Below are 19468 nucleotides of genomic sequence, written 5' to 3'. Positions count from 1 at the left end.
AACTAATGCACAGAATGACTACTAACTAGTCACTAAAGCACAGCATTAACAGTGACTTACAAGAGCACTTGACCTGTTGGAGCCCCGTCCGGAAAGAGCACTTCCAGTTACTCAGCAGAAAAGGGTTGTGAAGCGCTGTGCATCTCCAAAGCCCTTCCAGTAATGTGTGAACGAGCGCGTGTGTACGCGTGTGTGTGTGTGTGTGTGTGTGTGTGTGTGTGTGTGTGTGCGCGAGTGTGTGTATTAGAAAGTGGCGTTATGTTGAACATGTGGCCAATGTGGAGGCCACCAAAAATACACTCGCCTCCTCTCCCCTCCCCTCCATCCAGCAGCCCTATCAGATGTCAAGGACTGCTATTCATATCAGTGTCTCCATGACGACTGCACTGTACGCTGTTCTTGAGCAGACTGACATGGTGGGGGGAAAATAAAGAATGTTTCCATGGACACCAACCTCACTGCAAATTGGTTCACAATGACGACAGGATCAAGGTAAAGGAAAAGGGCAAGACAAGTTGAGCAGCACAAGACGCAGTGCGTACTGAAATATGCGATGGAAGGACACGCAGGCAGGCAGGAATACTGAATAAGAGACTAGAACTAGTATTGTTCATTGCTGGAATTTAGATCACAGGAGCCCTACACACCTTCTAACAGAACAGATGCTAAATGACTGATTTTGCCTTGTGGAAATCTAGTCAGCGCTTCTTTATAACAGCTATGCAGTCCTTCAAGGAGCGCCCTTACAAAGCAAGCCAGCTAGTTCACCTACAGCATGGAAAGAGGTCACTACTGTAATGCCCTCAAAAGAAGGAAAACCCTACTCGGCTTACACTTTGAAATATTCATCAGGGGGCCGGCCATGGCTACCTTGCACACATGAACACTTCCCCTGGACAGGATCAGTGCAGGGGTTAATGACAACAGACACCGGTTAGGGATGTAAACACAAAGACGGTAGACACGCTCAGTGATGTGCTGAGGAGTGCTGTATTTCTGCTGCAGGGAACCATTAAGAAGGGTATATATGGAGATGAATACAACCTGCTGAGGGCACCTGTGTGTCTGTATTAGTGTGCTGTGACTGAATATGTGTAAATGTTATGTCTCTCACTGTGTCTCCGGTCCGGTAGGGTGTCGAGCCCTTTCCTCCGGCGATGCTGAAGCCCAGGCCCTTGTCGTTGCGCAGCAGGCAAGTGGACAGGCGGAAGGTGTTGGTGGGGGGCGCGGGGGAGTCGGGCTCCATGCAGAAGGGCACCCCACTGGAGCGGCGCTCCCGCGGGAAGTAATCGTCCTCTGGCCTCAGCGGCGTGGTGGTGATGGCATTCTCGGGTTCCACCATCCGCTCCCGCAGAACAGTCATGGTGACGGCCACACCCGAGCTCCGCAGCGCCTCCACTGCTGTGTGGTGCTCTGCCCCCTGCAAACAGACGTCATTGACCTGCGGACAGCGGGAGACAGCAAGAGAGGGGATTTGAACATTTGAAATAGACTGTATTTGACAGTATGAGACATCTAAGCGCCACATTGTGAACCAACACAGATGACAAATAAGATATACACAGGCCACAAGGCACAGAGGCATTCACACAGGCATTCACCTCAAGGAGCTTGTCTCCCACTTTGACTCCAGCACGCGCAGCTGGCCCATCCTCTGACACTCTGGAGATAAAGATGCCCTGTAGATCACACAAGCCACAAAAATGAACTACGGTGTGTGTGTGTGTACATAACATAACTAATGTTACAATCTGCTTGGGTCAGATATTCTGTTAAATTAAACAAAGGCTGATTGGAAGGTAAACATTTCCTTATATGACCATCGTCTGGCTAAACATGCCATTGAACATCAGTTCAATGACCAGTTCAGATGACCATTAACCTAATCCACTAATAAACGACAATAAATGCTTTACCTCATCATCCCCCTTATAGGGCGTGGAACCCTTTCCACCAGCAATGCTGATGCCAAGACCTCCTGTCTGCCTGTGGATGGTCAGGCTCAGCTGCAACAAAGGCCAAAGTTCAAATGTCAATGACCACCCCCCTCCCAACACCTCCTGAGTGACCTTCACACATTCTTCAGAGTGCTGCATACCAATTGCTAAAAACACTCACAAAATGGAAATCGTGGGAAAAGACTTTTGCATGAAATAGTACACAACACCGCAGTGATTTGTGGGTAATGTAGTTTTGTATTTCTTTCTGGTGTGCAGCAGGCTGAAGGAAGTGAGGACTCTGATTGAAAGCATCGGTAGAGTACACCTAACATGCCTTAGACAAGGTGATAGACAAACAAACAGTCAACACTGAGTCAATGGGGGACGTGTGAATCAAAGCAAAAGGGATTGCGGAAGATAAATGCCTTATGGTACAACATCAGAGGCAAATCTGGATTTAGCTGGATTCAAATCTCATCATACATGGGAGAAAAATATCACATTCAAATCAGCAAATTACTCTATTACAATCCAGATGCTTTAGATTAACATTCACCCCAGAGTAAGACACACATTTTGATCTATGAATAACACAGAAGTACCTACACAAGCATAACCTGGTGTTTCTGGACACTCACAGGCACACATTTTCAGGCAGAGGGGGAGACCATGACATGACTCACAATGCCAAAATACACAAACAAACAAACAAACGAACGAACAACAAACTCCACCGCAACCAGTAAGACAAGGGGAAAGAAGGGGCAAACTGGGCAAGTACGAGACATGAGGGAGAAATCATTCCTGGCAAGCCATGCAGAGAGTGACTGAGTGAGTGAAGGATGGATGGGCGAGTGAAGGAGTAGTGGGAGTGAGAGGGGGAAACTAAAAACAGTAGAACCGGGGGGGGGGGGGGGGGGGCCCTGGGAGATCGGTCATCAGATGGTCCATTATGCTCTTCTGCTGGTGCAGACTCACACTGGGGACCATGTGCAGTGTGTCCATGCAAGAGTGGGCTCGGCAAATCCACTGGAGCAACAACATACTCCACAGACTCTTTATTCAGTGCAAATTCATTCAAAATGGCCGTTCAACAGCCCATATGGGATGTGGTTGACAATCTTTGTCAAAAATCAGTCTGATTGGGAAATGGATGGTAAGAAGTAATGCGGGTGACCTTTTAGTTTTTCGATTTTATGAACACATTTTAAAGAAATTATTATTTTTTAATTCTTTATGAAATGGTGTTTTTAGCTAATCAGTCTTGTATGAACCAAGAATGCCTGGATTCCACATACTGACGAAAGTGTTAATCGAAGCAAAATTAGACGTTTTCTGCAGCACATCTATATTGAACGGCTTTCAGATGCGCTCAGTCAAGTTTTTTTTTGGAATATTTCTTGTCTGTCATTCCATGTAATGACAAATACCCAGGCCATGTCCTCCTTCTGCTTCTACTACTTTCTACTGAAGTAATGCTTGTGTGGTCATCACTATGATGCAGACTTTACTCTGAGTGGTCTTGGAGTGCAGCCAATCTGACCTTGCAGGTGGACATTTGCATACCCTAGGGCACTGAATGCCAGCTGACCAGCACATATCTCGACCATGTTGGAGCACCAGCCCATGTTTTTCAAAGGGCTCAAATGTGTGACAGACTGCTCTTTAGGTGGTAGAGGTAAGGGGCCTGTTATCAGATTCAACCACTAGCTAACCTTCAACTTAGGGTTTACTTTGTTACCATCTCCTATACCTGACGCTCACTATGTAGATGTGTGACTGGAGTGAAAACTTCTTCAGGGAACTCATCCATGGTGATGGGACACTAGGACAGTTGACATTTGCTATCCGTCTAAGAAATGGTCATTGGTTACATAAGATTCCTGAAGCCTCAAGAAATTCAAACTGATCACTTCCCTACAGCGATATTCAGGAAAGTTCAAAAGTGTAGCTAAATGTCCAATAACACTCCATTACTACTTGGGGTGCAAAAGGAAGCAGCTGCTTAGGGGGTGGTGGGTTGCAAGGCATTAGCATTTTGTGACCCTGTCGATGGCGTTACATATAATAAAAAAGGTCTATGATATTCCTATCGCAATTTTATTTTAAGGAATTGTTGGTTTAATCAGTGGTTTGAAATAACATAGAGCTGCTAAACGTGCAGACGGATGCAGGGACTTTGGTCACTGTGGGTTCATTAGCCTACTCTCAAAGAGCCTTTATATCCAGGTATTATCGACGCTGCCAGTACATTCTGTTGAGAGACAGCTTCCCCTTAGTTTTGATGTCAAACATGCCCCACTGTGCAGCGCTGGACACAGTGAACCTTTAAATTGGTACTGTAGGGGAAAAAAGCTCCTTGCCGTTGGAATCTTAGAACCTGCACCGTGTCTTGCGTCACAGATGGATGGAGAACCGGGGGATAGAGAAGGAGGAAGGTATAGGATGTGGTGGGAGGAGGATGTGAGGAGGGGGGCAGAAAGAGAGGGCGCAAGAGAAAGGAGGAGGTGAATAGACGAGCCCCAGAGCAGTGCAATCCTTCTGGTAGGGGAGAGGTGTGGAAAGATGCAAAGTTAATTCTTAAAAATATAAAATACATTAAGAAAAAGTCACATCCTTTGCCCCAGACAACATCCAATCTGGAAACTGAAAAAAATGCCTGACTAAAAGGCCTCTCTCTTTCGAGTATTTGGACTTTCCAGTGTCTCTCCTAACCAGAAGGTGGCTACGCTCTGGAGGCTCAGAGGTGAGTTTGGGGGAGTTTGCCCCACGGCATTGGGTTGGATTAATCATGGAATTTTCATGGGTTGTCTGGGTTGTTTTATCACGCTGGAGAAGAGAGTCAGAGAGAGACGGAAGTACACAGAGAGAGAGAGAGAGAGAGAGAGAGGTAGTTGGATGGGATAGAGAGTAGGTACAGACCTCTTCCTCCTCAATTCGAGCAGGCTCAATCAGCAGATTATTGACTTGATCAAATGACACCCCCTGTTAGGATAGGAACCAGCGAGAGGCATGCGGATTAGTGAGGCCAAAAAATAAAAACCTGCACGCATACATACACACACACACCAGACAAAATGAAACAAAACTAAAATGAGGACAATAGAAGAAAATGGACAAAAAAAAGTGACCACACACACTCTCTCTCTCTCTCTCTCTCTCAAACACACACACATTCATCCCACATGAATGCTCTGCATAAAAAAAGCATGCTCAGTGGCAGCAACAACTGAAAAGGGCCCTCATTCAAAGCAGGGGTGTGAATTTAGAAGATCGCCAGGATGGATGCACCTCCACTGGGCTTTTGTCGTCTGCCCTGTTGGGCACCACTGAGCCGCAGCAGGCTTTTCTTCCCCAGGCCACCCAGGCCACTCGCAGATGCAGGCAGAGGTGGAGAATCGAGACCATAGACGCAGTGCGTGTGCTTAAGAGCGTGGGGAAGAGAGAGAGGTGACAGGAAGTGTGGCGGAAAAGCAGTAACCTCCCCCAAAGCAAAGGCCAGATCCAGAAAGCCAAGTTCCCAAAACCAAATCAACTATAATCTGGAAAATAAATGTCCTTACATATGTTTTACTTAAATTCACTCACATATATAAATGAACGGCATAAAATTACAAAGAGCTTTGAACGTTTTCTATCTGGTGACACTGAATGTGGTTGGTCAAAGCTGGTAATGCAATTCCGCTTATATTAAGTAAATTAAGCATTATATTTTAATGAACTACATAAAACATATCTTTGCAACAGCGTATTTGATGAAGCAGCCTAAACAACTAGCTACCCTGTCTACATCATAAAAGTTACAGAAGATAGCTAAGCCTTACAGCTTCTGTTTACCCTTTGTGCTCATAGCTTCCTATATTTTGGGAACAAACTGTTAGAGGTCATCTGGTCAACTTCAAAAGCACTACTTCACTCTGATTCTACAATTTCCTGTTTCCTGGGCCTGTTAGTTGCTGGGTCTCAAAGTTTCCACCTCTGCCGCGCATGTCCACACACACACACACACACACACACACACACACACACGGCACTTCCGATAACAATACAACAGAATAGAAACAAAAACAGCAATCATTCGGGTTATAACAGAAATCACACACACACACACTTTAACCAATGCTGAAACATCATGGGCTCTGACACACACACACACACACAGAGCTGCACAGGCGGCTACTTTTGATCCCTGATCCCCTCTCTCTGCATGTTTTAAGCAACACAAAGAATCTTCTGTTTGGTGCACTGTTTTAGGTGGTCATCGAAGTACAGATGCACATGAGGACGATACCTGATGGAACTTAGAGGACTGTGATAAGTGACTGGTGTCAGGGGAAAAACTGGATATTACTCAACTCCAATCTGATAGGGCCGTCTTTCTTATGGTGACACATCTTTTACTTCTCTGTATTCTAGAACTACAAAAGTTCTACATACAATACAAATCCACTATGACGTAATACAATTTTAAGTTAAATCCACAAATCTACAACTATCAATACAATGTTCTATGTACAATGTTTTATCAGAACATGCTCTACAATTGTAGAACAGATTCTACTGTAATAATAACATTTTGAGTTTGGACATATCTTAGGGAGAACCTGAGTACTTTATACACTTCAACTGGGTTATAGTAATACTTGCCACGATAACAACAACAGCTATATAAAGAGGGGCAAACCTATGAAACAATATCTAACTTGAGAAGGGATCAAGGATCTAAGCCGGTACAGCAAAGCACTGAAAGAATGGCATAGTTATCAATTTATTAACATCAATTGTGTTATTAAAGATCATTTAGAATCAGAGGAATGTGGTTATTTTTCGGTCAGTTCGCCTCACTCACACTTACACACAAACAAACACCTCAGTGCAAAAGTAAGGGGGCACTTTTTAAGGGAAGTGGATTGGCTCAACAGAAATGAGAAACAGCAAATGATGTGGTGGAAATGAAGCACGCTAAGGTGTGGGCAGAGACAGGCAAAAAAAAGGGGGGGGGGGGGGGGGGGGGGGGCAGAGAGAGGTTGAAGGGAGGGACCAATGTGGAGAGACCTGCAACAGGACGGACCAATGACGAGGGAGAGGAGGGGGCTTCTGTCATTTGACATCCCTCCCTATCAGGAAGACCTTCATAACCACCCACTTACATTCTAGACAGTTAGCGCTTGTGAGTTTGCAGGCCAGCATAAACCATTTACATGTGTGTTTCTGTGTACTGGAGTCTATCTGACTGTCAGGGTGTGAGTGGATGTTGTGTTGGTATGCCATGCTAAAGACACCTTCATTTAAATGGAGAAGGAAGAGGAGCAGATGCTGGTTGGCACAGGGAAACTGGTTCATGTTAATCCACGACACAGAAGCCTCTTGGTGTTCTGTTTACACAGTTTGTAACTTGGTCTCTGTATTGGCTCATACTGTCTGGGCCAGGTAATGTGAGGGAGTGGGTGTGTGCAGAAGGGTCTCCTGTGGTTACTTTGTGTGTTCTTTTTATTTACATTTCATTACATTTATTTATTTACATCCAAATGGAGTGAAGCCTGCGTGTAGTGCAGTGGGGAGACGCGCAGACTGCACTGGGACTCTCTGTCCATCAGCTAAACAAAGAGACCAAGCACCAAGAGAGAGCTGTAAACATCAATCAAATCACCTTCACAAAGATCATCAAAATCTCATCCACATAACCTGAAAGCATGCAGTTGCAGCTGGCATATTCCCAAGTGAGCACAACCCAAATGCATGGTGCATCATAGAAAGATGAACACTGATTCCTGTGCATCCTGTGCCTATGTATGTCTCCAAGCAAATGCCAAAATGCAAAGTCAGTTAACATGCTTTTCAGTCAATGCTAAAATTACTCCTCCACATTAATGCTATATTGTTTTCTTGAATGTGTAATGCAATGTTCACTCGTTTCTATTCAAATGCTTGTGTATTTGACCTCTGTTGATACATATATTTTTTTCATTTCAAACAAGACGTAATATTAAATCCCTGCAATGGCCTATATGCTGGTACACCAAAAATGCATGGAGGCAAATGTTCTAACAATAACGACACAACCACTTCAGCACCACTACAGTGATGCCCCTCTTCCTGTCTCATCCAGCCAATCCCAGCTGGAGCTGACTGGTTATGGTTCTTACCTTGACCGGCTGCAGGGAGGAGTTGACGTGCCGGCTGTTCTCCAACTCTGGGCCCGGCGTCCGCTGGATCAGTGGGGTGGAGGCGGTCATCTCCCTCTCCTCCTCTTCCTCCTCCTCCTCATCTCTCTGCCCCATGTCCTTCCCCTCCTCCTCCTCCTCCTCCTCATCATCCTCCTCCTCCTCATCTTCATTATTCTGGTTGTGAGGAGAGTGGGGGATGGTTTCAGGGTTGTATCCCTGCAGTAGGAGGGCGGCCACGGCCTCAGGCTTGGGCAGCTTGGTGATCTTGAAGTGCTTCTTGTAGTGCGGTGTGTCCTTGCGGATCAGACGCTGCTTCATGCCGGGGTAAGGTGGCGGCGGCTCCGCGTTGTCGTCGCTACCGGCGTCGTCATCGTCCTCATGCTCATCGTCCTCGTCGCCGCCTCGGATGACGGGGTCCTCGGCAAAGTGCACAGTGGGCTGATGGGAAAGAGAGGACACGAAGAAAGATGATTGACAAGAGCACCCAACCCCGAATAACAACTACACCGTCGGGTGAAGCTTACAAGAAGCTTCTGGGAGGACAGCTCACTCTTCTCTGTTAGTAAGCATGATTGTGATTTCATTTTGTTGAAGTGAGTGACACTGGCAGTGTTGCATTTGACATTTGCTATGTGATGAAGTAACTGGAGCATTCAGTGTCATGTGAAGACCTCAGAGTGGATAGAATATATATCTGTGGGTGGCTCACCTCAATATACTCCACCTCCATTTCATCTAGCTCCTCCTCCTCCGCATCCTGCCTGTGCCCGACAAGCAGAGCGTGCCCCTGGTTGTTGAGGCCCTGCCTCTCATTGTGGGAGTTAGCAGAGGCAGTGCTGTTGGAGGCCTGCGAGTCGTGGCTCTGATTGGACAATCCACTCAGGCGCTTCTCCTGCAACCAATCACAACACAATAGAGTAATTAACACACGATGACACAATTTACGCTTGAATATGAGAAATGAACATGAGGACTGTGATAGTGATAACTTTTCTACTGGCAGACTTGAATTAGTCAATATGACATAAAACATGTGAGTGTGTGTGTGTGTGTGTGTGTGTGCGCTTGTACCTCTGAGCCAGGAGACTCCAGGTCTCCATCTGGTTTGGCGGTGTAGGCCTCGTTCCTGCGCTCCTCAATCACCTTCTTCATCACCTTCAGCTCACTGGGGTGGGGAGTCGCCCTGCGCTGGAGACCCTGCTGGTACACACATACATGCACCCATGTTAGCACAGATTAACACATACATGCATCCATGTTAATACAGAAACGGCAGATTAAAACATACACTTCGGAAATAACCATTACCACCAAGTTTATGATCAGTGGTTTCCACACATCTGTCTGACCCTGTTCTGCTTTGATATTTTGTTGTGTCCATAAGCAGATGAATTCTCCAAAGGCCCTACCTTGCAAAAGTATCCCTTCTTCCCCCACGGTCTTTTTAGCCCCGTGCTTGACCGGTACTACTGGGGTTCTGCAGGGCGGTTTTAAAAGGCTTACCCTTCGCTCAGCAGCAGCTTCATCATCGTCGTCTTCCGGCTTGGCCTCCTCCTGGAAGTGGATGACTGACACTCGGTTCAAGTTGCTGTCTGTCCAGCTTTCATCCAAGCTATTCTGCAGTAGGTTCTCTGTCGAGAGGGGGAGAAAGGGGGAGGCATGAGCAAGAATGTGGATGTTGGTAAGACATGGGAGAGACCTCACTCTGTGGAGGTCCTCAAAGATCACAGATACATCTGTGTGGTGAAAGTGTGCGGACATTCTCGCTTATGTGCTTATCAGCCAGGCATCTGATGACTATAAGGGCATGTGTGAGGCTGCTTTTAACATAGGCTGTGTTTTCATGTGCAGTGTTGATGCAAGTGTGTTTAGGCCTGTTAGCCAGACCATGCATGTGTGCATGCACCCCAGTGTGTGTTTGTGTGTGTGTGAGACTCACCAAGGCTTGGGGTGGGTTGCTGCGGCAGCAGATAGCAGGTGAGCACCTTTTCTCCCGTCTGCTCGTCGTCCTCTGTCTGGAACTTGAGCATGGGTTGCGACTGGTTCTCTGCCAGCCACATGGCCTTCAGGTTCAGGTTAGCCAGAGCAAACGGCAGGTTCTGCAGTCTGAGAGACGGGGAAGAATAGACAAGACAGAAAGAGAGATAGAGATACAAACAACAGAGAACACAAACAGAGACAAAAAAAGACAGGTCTGTTAATACTGTGTTCATTTAGCATCATATTTTGATCACTGGATCAGATGTGTCCTTGATTAAAACAATTTTTTGTTGTTGCTTACAAAGATGCCTGAGTGAACGTTCACACATCTGTGGTCTAAATCAGTGTAAGAGCAACACCCAAAGGCTGGATGAATGTGTCTGCCAACATCAATAAGGTCAGAGAGATCCATTGGATGCCTTCCAAACAGCCACACACATACGCAGGAAAGAATCACTGTGGGGTGTGGCTAGGTCTGATATGACATGACCTCACTGCAAGACAGGTTTAATGGGTGAGCAGTAAGCTCTCCACTGGTGTTAAGAGTGTGTGTGAGTGTGTGTGTGTGTGTGTGTGTGTGTGTGTGTGTGTGTGTGTGCGTGCGTGCGTGCGTGCGTGTGTGTGTGCGTGTACCTGATTTAACCAGGAAATTAGTGCACTAGTGTACTTCCTGTTTGAATTTGCATGTATGAATGCATGTTCAGATACGTGTAGAAAGAGATGTAAATCATATGCATGGCTGGGATCAGACTACACAATATTTGTGTCTTTCATGATAGACCCGTTCCTGTGTGTCATGAAGAGTACAGTATGGGCTCTCTAACCCTCTAAGAGAATTTGAGGAAACAGATGTGTCTCTGGCAATGACAGGCAAAAGCAATTGTTTACGAAAGCTACATCTTGTCATTACATTTCTGTGTTGCACACTTCAACATGAAGCTAGTACACATCTTAACTTTTATATTCCCACGTTGGAAATTTGTCTGTGACGACAAAGGCATTTGCATAGTCTGATCCAGGCATATGACTTGACGGTGATTCTCAGGGTGTGTCTGTTTACCTGTTCCCAGCCACGTCCAGCACGTGCAGCTCAGTGGCGTTGGCGAGCTCCGCAGGCAGCTTGGCCAGGCGGTTGTCCCGCAGCGACAGCACGTTCAGGCAAGTACAGCCGCCCAGCTCAGGGGGCACCGTGCCAAGCCGGTTTCGGTCCACGTTCAGGTTGGTCAGCTTCTTCAGCTTCCCCAGGGAGCAGGGCAGAGCCTGCATCAGGAAGAGAACAGCTGGGTTTCACCATCTGCACACCATTTGCCTTAAATGCTATCAGGACTAGAACCAGTGTGGACTTGCATGCCCAAATGATAAGATCACACACATCATGTAATTAAGATAGTATCTCGGAGTGGCCGTGTACTCATTATTGGACAGTGCATGGAGACCAGGATTTACAACAAGTGTGTGCAAGAATGTCTGTGCCTTATTTGGCCTGTTAGTTATTGTTCATCACTCAGGTCTGACTAACTGAAGACACTAAATGGCTGGAGAGTTAGCAATGGCAAAACTGGCCAAGAATTACATTTCAATATTCCTTCTAAAAAACAAAAACTTAAAGAAAAAATAGGAAACACACATAGGTTCGAACCATTCTAATATCTATTTTTGAGCATTATGTCCATTAGAGGGCAAACCAATGCAACATACCATACGAATATTTATTTTCCTATACACCTTAAAAGACTATTGATGGTAGGCTAACTGTAGCTAACATAGCTCACATACAACTTTATCTCGAGGTTCCATAATCTACTGACCAAAATCCAAAGTATTTCCAAATGGGACTCTGTCTGTGGCCGAGTTGGGTTGCGAACACTCTACAGTCATTACCACACGGTTGTTGAATTATTTGTTTTTCGGCTAGACCCACATTACATTTCCAATCAATGAAAGTGACATTGTGTGACTCCTTTCCGCCATGAGTGCAGAGGCCCACCCGAGAACTTGCGAGGCTGACAGCCACCGTAGAGCTGCTTTATCCCCACCATCACATATTACATTTTCACAATCAAATGTCTGTTTTTTTTTTTTTACAATTCAATTATATAATCAAATTTAGAGTGTTTGTTGAAAGTTCTATTGAGAGTAGTCTCCTGGATATAACAATCTTGGTTAAAGGCTCAGTATAAGGTTAAACTGAAAACACACCCACACATATACACATGCACAGATATAGTTCTTGAGGTATTGTCCGTCTGAGTGTTAAGTACCTGCAGGAGGTTTTCTGTCAGCATGAGTTCCGTCAGGTTCTCACAGTCTCCCATGGAGTCAGTGAGTTGTAGAAGCCGGTTCTGGTCCACTTTCAAAATGGACAGCTGCTTCAAGGAGCCTGCAAAGGAATGGTACATTGGTAAACGGATAGACATATACCACCACTAACACACACACTTTCAAACTCACACTTATTTATCCATACCATGTGGACTGGAATGGTCACTCATCCAAAAATACATTACATTTATATTATATATGTATTATAATCAAACGCCAAGTGACCTTTAGTGTTAAGGCAGTGGACTACCACTAGAGGTCAGTCTTTCATAGGCTCATCATTACCTCACCTATGGTGCATATGCCCATCTTTGCCTTTACCTACTTTCTCAAACAATGATAATGTGCAATGGCTAATAGCAGCTTAAGTCAATCTTCTCAGAACACCCAGTTCTACCTCCCCTCTGCCCGTTCCTCTCCCCCCCCCGGCTCACCAATGCTGTCGGGGATGACCTCCAGGAGGTTCTGGGAGAGCAGTAGGTCGGTGAGGGCCAGCAGACCGCTCAGCTCATTGGGCAGTTCCTCCAGACGGTTCTGGGAGATGTCCAGGCACACGAGCCGGCGCAGGTTACCAAGCTCCTGTGAACATGGATGGGCAGAAAGAAAGACTGTAAGAACCCTAGAACATGACGGTCAGATCCAGACTCAGTGTCCAGGGCAGGGACTAAGTCTTTTCAGAGTAATCAACTAGTAATTTTCAAATAAGCCAAACCACTGGCAAGACACCCCAACACACACAGGCGTAGACAGCCCCACACAGAGAGCAGCCAATGAGGAGTGGACTGTACTCACAGGTGGTAATAAGGTCAGCTGGTTCCTGTCCAACCACAGCTCACGTAGGTTAGGGAGAGCACCCAGTGTGTCCGGCTGAGGGGTGGGGAGCAGAAAGAGGCCAGAGAGGAAGACAAACAGAAAGAAATGAGGAATAAGCAGAATATGGTAATGCAGTTGATGTAGTCTGTGGCCTTCTGAAGGGTGTGTATATGTGTGTTGGAGTGTGTGTGGTGAGAGTGTGACTCGTCATCACACACTTTCAGGAGTCACATGTGGCTAAACAAACACGGTTTTAAGTACACAAACACCATGCAAAACCTCTTTTATGGTCTGTTTTGTTCGCAGTGCAGGAGAACAGATAAACACTGCTCTCTACAACCAGCCTATCTAAATAGCATTTTTCCCAAGCATTTTTTCTACTTTAACTGAAAGCTCATCATGTGTGTAAGTGCGTGTGTGTGTGTGTGTGCTGAGTGTGCCCTTAGTTGACTGGGCACAGCACAGTGGTGGGCACTGTTAGCCTGACATCACCCTCACCAGGCCGGCAGGTATTGTTTACCCATTCCCAACACGGCACAGGGTGTTCCTACGACTACCGTGGGACGACAAAAGATTGAGAGAAAAAAAGCCTAAAATAAGAACGAACGATTCGTAAAAACAAAAAGACGAGTAGGAGGGGAGAAATGGGTCATTGCTGGGGTTCATAGAGCATAGGCTGCTTCACAGCATCAGCGCTGTAAGTGTGCTCAGGTAGCCATCCACCAATGTGGGAGGTGTGTAGGAGCTGAGCCTAAATTTAGACTGTGGGTGTGGTGAGATGGTAGCGAGTGAGAAGGTGTTTGCTGTAGATTACACGCCACATTGTGTGTGTGTTTGTACACCAGTGTGTGTGTGTGTGTGAGTGTGTGCGAGAGAGAGAGTGGGGGGGGGGGTGGATGGGCAAATCAAACATTGCACTGTGTGTGTACTCCATCCGTTACTGTGTACTGAGAGGGATAGCAGCCTTTCATACAGCTGTCATACTGACACTCAGGGCTGTGGGCTCAAAGGCAGTGACTCATGTAGTAAGGATAGGTGTGTGTATATATATGCTATGAATGTATGGTGAAAATGGTGTGTGTCAGTGCTTGTAGAGTTTAAATGTAGTCTTTGTATTTGTGTGTGTGTGTGTGTGTGTGTGTGTGTGTGTGTGTAGAGAGGGGCTGCTTCTGCCTACCAGCACTTCCAGCACATTGCTGCCCAGATCCAGCTGCTCCAGTTTTACGAGGAAGGACAGAGACCTGCAGGGGAAAGAGGAAAAAAGAAGGAGAAAGAGAGAGAAGCAGAGAAAGAGGGGTTACAGAACATATCTTCAAAGAGAATGGAGAAGAAGGATATAGAGCATGTGAGTCCAGCTAGGACACAGGGGAAATCTACTGTGTGTGTGTGTGTGTGTGTGTGTGTGTGTGTGTGTGTGTGTGTGTGTGTGTGTGTGTGTGTGTGTGTCAAACAATAGAGTGCTGTGTATATTTATGACTATATGGAGCAATGCCTGTGTACATCTGTGGTTGTGTGCTGATATGAGTGTATAGAAGTCTGTCTGTATATGTTTATGTATAAGTGTACCTTACCATTCTGGTTTGCATGAGCTACAGCAGGGACAGTGCCTGCTTTTATGTGTGTGTGTGTGCTACAGTAGATGGAGAGCTGCCACAGACAGGCTCTCACACACACACACACACACACACACAGACAGCCTGCTGCTGAGCCAGCCTATCTGACACGTCCACCATCTGTCATCCCTCACCATCTCCCACACTCACACGCTCTCTATCGCGCTCGCTTGCTCTCTCTATCTCTATCTCTCTCCATCCTATCTTTCTGTTCATGTCTTTATTTCAGTTTTCTCCTCCATTCACCATTTAGTCTTCTCTCTTACTTCTCTCTCTCAGGGGAGAGCCATAGTGTATCACCCAACATGTACTGTGTACGTGTGTGTGTGTGTGTGTGTGTCATAAGCTGGTTAAGTGCACATTCAGGATCAGATTTGGGTGAGAAATCTGATGCATTCAGATTGGACATATTTAAAGTATTGAGTATTTGCCATGTTAGGAGCATTTCCAAATTGTGCATGCATGACCCAATTCCTCTACATACATCTGAGCCACTTCAAATGCAACTCCCCAGCTGTTGTTTGGTATATGGTCAGCGGCTTCTCTTTTTAATAACGCTCTCAATTTTGAATCAAGCAGGCAAACAAATTCAATGGTTATTCATGTGGTATTTATCCACCACATTTCATTTGGCACCAACTGGGTGCAGATGATCCTCCCCACCCCCTTTTCTCCCCCAACACACACACACACACACAGTGAAGGCTAGAACCACACTCTTCCTGTGATGCCTCCTTCAGAAAGACTTACGTTGGCAAAGCCTTCAGCAGATTGTCCCTCAGCTCCAGGGTCACCAGGTTGGCCAGACTGTGGACGAGATAGAGAAGAAAAAAGAAAAAAAGAAAAAAGAAAGACAGACAGAGGAAGAGAGATAAAGAGATTTTTTTTTTTTTTAGATGTTGTTTGATGCTCGACAGTTGGAGTGTGAGTGTGTGTGAATGTGAATGTGAGTGTCAATGTGAGTGTGAGTTGGAGTGTGAGTGTGAGTGTGTGTGAATGTGAATGTGTGTGTGTGTGTGTGTGTGTGTCTGTATGAGAGCAGTAGCCAACAGGCCTGAGACTGGGTGTGAAGGCGCCCTGCTGGTGAATTTAATAACATCATATGGCTGTGGAAGGGTGGGCAGTAGCTGAGGAGGGGGCCGAGGCAGCTCTCATTCTGGCCATACAGGAGGGTCTTATCGGGATCCATGTCAGAGCTTTTCAACCGTTTTAGGGCTCAGGCAAATCAAAGGCCAATCCAGGGCACATCAAAGGCCAATCCAAGGCACATCAAAGGCCAATCCAAGGCACACCAGTTGAGAACAATTGATCTATGTCTATGACAATCTTTGAGATTGACAAGTAGGAATGTAGATGTGTGTGTGTCTGTGAGGGGGTCCACTTACTTTCCTATGTCGTTGGGTAGAGTCTGCAGAGACACATCGTTGAGTGCGAGGTGGGCAAGGCCTCGGAGCTGTGTGAAGCCATCTGGCAAACTGAGTGTGAGCGAGCGAGAGAGAAGTGGGAGGAAAGAGAAAACCCCAGTAAAGAGAAGAGAGGAACAGAAAGAAAGGCAGACAGTGAAATGGTTAAACAGGAGTTAGCTGAACAGAGAGACTCATCAGAAGCTTTTAGCCTACGCAGCTCTGGCCTTGGCCATGCGCTTTCACAGCCTGTGTGTGTGTGTGTGTGTGTGTGTGTGTGTGCGTGTGTAGAGACAGACCATACACATAGTGCAGTAGCACCCCCTTCTCTATCCTCTCTACACACACTTTTGAAGACCCAACTCTTTAGAGAGCACCTCCCTTCCTAACTGGCACCTTGACTAGTGCTTGCACTTACAGCAGTTACATTCCTGCACTTTTTCTTTTCTATTTTTTATATAAAGTAGTATTTATTGTTACACCAGGTTTTTATTGCTCTTAGCTTGACTGTTCTCTCCCTTGTACGTCGCTTTGGACAAAAGCGTCTACATTAGAATGTCACTCCGACTCCCCCCATCCCTTCATTCATCTCTCTGCCATTCCAGGAAATAAAGCTGACAGACAAGAGACATGAGTCATGCTGAGGATAACTGTGTTTGCTCCAGCTAACTGAATTGTGTAAACATCTCGCAGGGGAGACGGACATCAGCAGCTACAGCTGATGGCACAGCAAATACCACCTGTGACAAATGACAATGTGCTGAAGGGACAAATAGGGTCGTTTTACACCTGTGTGTGTGTTCACTTCACTGGGTAAATGACTGTCCCATAGCAGTGTTCTTTATGTGTGTTTATAGGCATAATCAAGGCCAGAGTTATCAAACAGATTCTCTTGGTTCTGTTCACTGCACTAAGCCCACATTCTGAACCCTTCCTACAACGTTAAACACTGCCGGCCCCAAACGCAGAGTGCATGATGCGAGACAGGCTTCTGTTCCAAGCAAGCGGCTGAATTTCACAAAGCAGCGCCGCTGCGTGTGACAGAGTTCTGACAAATGAGCTGCTGAGCTGATTGGTGGCAATGGGAACCTGCCTGCTATTAGTCATGTGTGTCAGCACCTGTGGCTCTCAGTAACGCTCTGGTGCAGATGCTCCCAAGAGAGTTCTCCGCAACACCTGAATGAGAAATCTAATGATAAGTACTGTAGATTGAAGCACAATACATTGTTGTTTTATAAATATACCAACTCACCATGGGTGAGTCTGTATTGCTACTTTTTTTTTAATTTGAGTCTCAAAATGAGGTGTCTATGGGAGGCCACTTTATTTCCAAAACCCTCTGCCCTCTTTGTTTTCTCTGCGGCAGAATGTGTCTGGGCCGGCATGCTTTCCCCCTTGCCTCGTCCCCTCTGTCTGACTACTCTGCTGCTTGGTATGACCCGGCTTGTGCTCAGAGCTCCCAGGGGCTCAACCAACCCACTGACCTTGAGAGGGGGTTTCCGCTGAAGTCGGCGATCTCCAGCGCTTTGCAGAACTTAATGCTCTCAGGGATCTCAGGAATGTCTGCAGAAAGGAATACGAGAGAGAGCAGACAGAGAGAGAAAGTCAGAGGGCATTGAGAGAGAGAAAGAGAGAGAGAGAGAGAGAGATGCACAGTCAGCAGGATTGGTACACAGTGGGTGTCATTTCCAACAGAGCACACATATTCAGGTTCTCTCCTAATCGCTTGCAGATGTCAGAGAAGGGTGAAGGAGAGGAAGGGTACAAAAGAGAGGAGAGACCGAAAGAGAGAGGAGAGAGAGAGAAGGAAAAGGAGAGAGAGGTGAATACATGGGAGAACAAAACGATGAGGAACAAAAGAAATACAGGTGAAAAGGAGGAATGCAGCTGAGGGATAAAATGGGGGTGATGACCAGAGAAAAATCAGATGAAGCCGAAGGGAGGAGGAGGCAAAAAAGGGAAGAAGAGTGAGAGAAATGTAGAACGAATACATGTAGAGAGCCAGAGGGAGAACGAGTATAAAAAAAGAAAAAAAAAGAGAGAGACTGAAGCGTAGGGAGATTCACTGCAGCATGGTTTTACAGGCAGCTCATCAGACTAGGAGTGGGGGGGGTCTGCAAGCCATTTCAGTGACACACATTTATACCCAAAGGTATGCGTGTGTAAGCAAATGTGTGCGTGTGTGCGTGTGCGTGTGCGTGTGTATATATATATACACACGCACACGCACACATTTGCTTACACACGCATACCTTTGGGTATAAATGTGTGTCACTGAATATATATTCTGAATATATATATGTCGGCCTCAGTTGAATCACATTCCTTCACCGTCTGTTTTTGCCATTTTATTCCAGTCCATTTAGTCAAACAACAGACACTACTCACTTCAACATACTATAACGCTGACAAGGCAAGACCTTAAACAACTCAATTCAACCCCCTGCTGTACATCAGATTTATGACAAACAAATGGACATCTGCTGCTTACATCCAGTGTTATGCATACACAAAAAATGATCCAAGAAAGGTAGGAGTGTGTGTGTGTGTGTGTGTGTGTGTGTGTGTGTGTGTGTGTGTGTGTGTGTGTGTGTGTGTGTGTGTGTGTGTGTGTGTGTGCGCTCCACATGCCAGTGTTCCAGATTCGACTCAGCATAGATTTAGTACTTCATGCCTGAATCATCTCATGTGAATAACTGGACACCATGTTTTGACTTGAGGTGGTAACACATTACGGATGACCTGAGCAGTGCCCCTCTGCGTGTCCCAGCGTCCTGAGCTGCCTGCCTTTCTGATCACTGCTGGCTGATGCGGAACGGCCGGGGCATCAGGAGGGCGAGGTCTGTGCTCCTAACGAACGTGCTGAGTGGTGGAATGTGATGCGGAGAAGCTAAATAAAGATCCATAGCTCTATTTGAGCTCTCTTTGTGTGTGTGTGTGTGTGTGTGTGTGTGTGTGTGTGTGTGTGTGTGTGTGTGTGTGTGTGTGTGTGTGTGTGTAAGAGGGAGAAAAGGGGATATAAAAATGAAACAAACGAAAGAGAGGAGGGAGAGGAAGAGAAAGTGTGAAGAAGAAGAATAGGCCTTTCGTGCAGTTAGGTGGGTGTTGAAGCACACTCGCACCAGCTCTTCTACAGATGGGAAGGGAGGAGGAGGACTGCATGGACTGAGGCATGCTCGACTCCAACCTGGCTACAGATCAGACTGTGTGTGTGTGTGTGTGTGTGTGTG

The 19468-nt window shown here is 46.2% G+C and overlaps 1 protein-coding gene across 3 annotated transcripts in view; it reads right to left on the bottom strand.

Annotated features, from left to right (window-relative positions):
- Positions 1-19468, bottom strand: part of scrib (scribble planar cell polarity protein) — a 79501-nt gene that overhangs the window by 28354 nt on the left and 31679 nt on the right. For 2 of the 3 annotated variants that reach the window (XM_031583630.2, XM_031583631.2), the window contains exons 3-19: positions 17723-17801; positions 16221-16310; positions 15586-15642; positions 14400-14463; positions 13202-13276; positions 12844-12988; positions 12349-12467; positions 11148-11347; positions 10047-10213; positions 9611-9738; positions 9179-9307; positions 8817-8999; positions 8087-8545; positions 4863-4925; positions 1917-2006; positions 1602-1679; positions 1115-1441 (exon numbers count right to left, since the gene is read on the bottom strand). In XM_031583630.2, the coding sequence (XP_031439490.1) occupies positions 1115-1441; positions 1602-1679; positions 1917-2006; positions 4863-4925; positions 8087-8545; positions 8817-8999; positions 9179-9307; positions 9611-9738; positions 10047-10213; positions 11148-11347; positions 12349-12467; positions 12844-12988; positions 13202-13276; positions 14400-14463; positions 15586-15642; positions 16221-16310; positions 17723-17801 (2453 nt within the window). The remainder of the gene's footprint in view (positions 1-1114; positions 1442-1601; positions 1680-1916; positions 2007-4862; positions 4926-8086; positions 8546-8816; positions 9000-9178; positions 9308-9610; positions 9739-10046; positions 10214-11147; positions 11348-12348; positions 12468-12843; positions 12989-13201; positions 13277-14399; positions 14464-15585; positions 15643-16220; positions 16311-17722; positions 17802-19468) is intronic. The other variant, XM_031583632.2, reaches the window with a different exon arrangement.

This window comes from Clupea harengus, chromosome 17 (assembly GCF_900700415.2).
Source record: "Clupea harengus chromosome 17, Ch_v2.0.2, whole genome shotgun sequence".
Classification (NCBI taxonomy): Eukaryota; Metazoa; Chordata; class Actinopteri; order Clupeiformes; family Clupeidae; genus Clupea; species Clupea harengus.
Note: the sequence above shows the minus strand (reverse complement) of the source record. Positions and strands in the feature narration are given on the sequence as shown.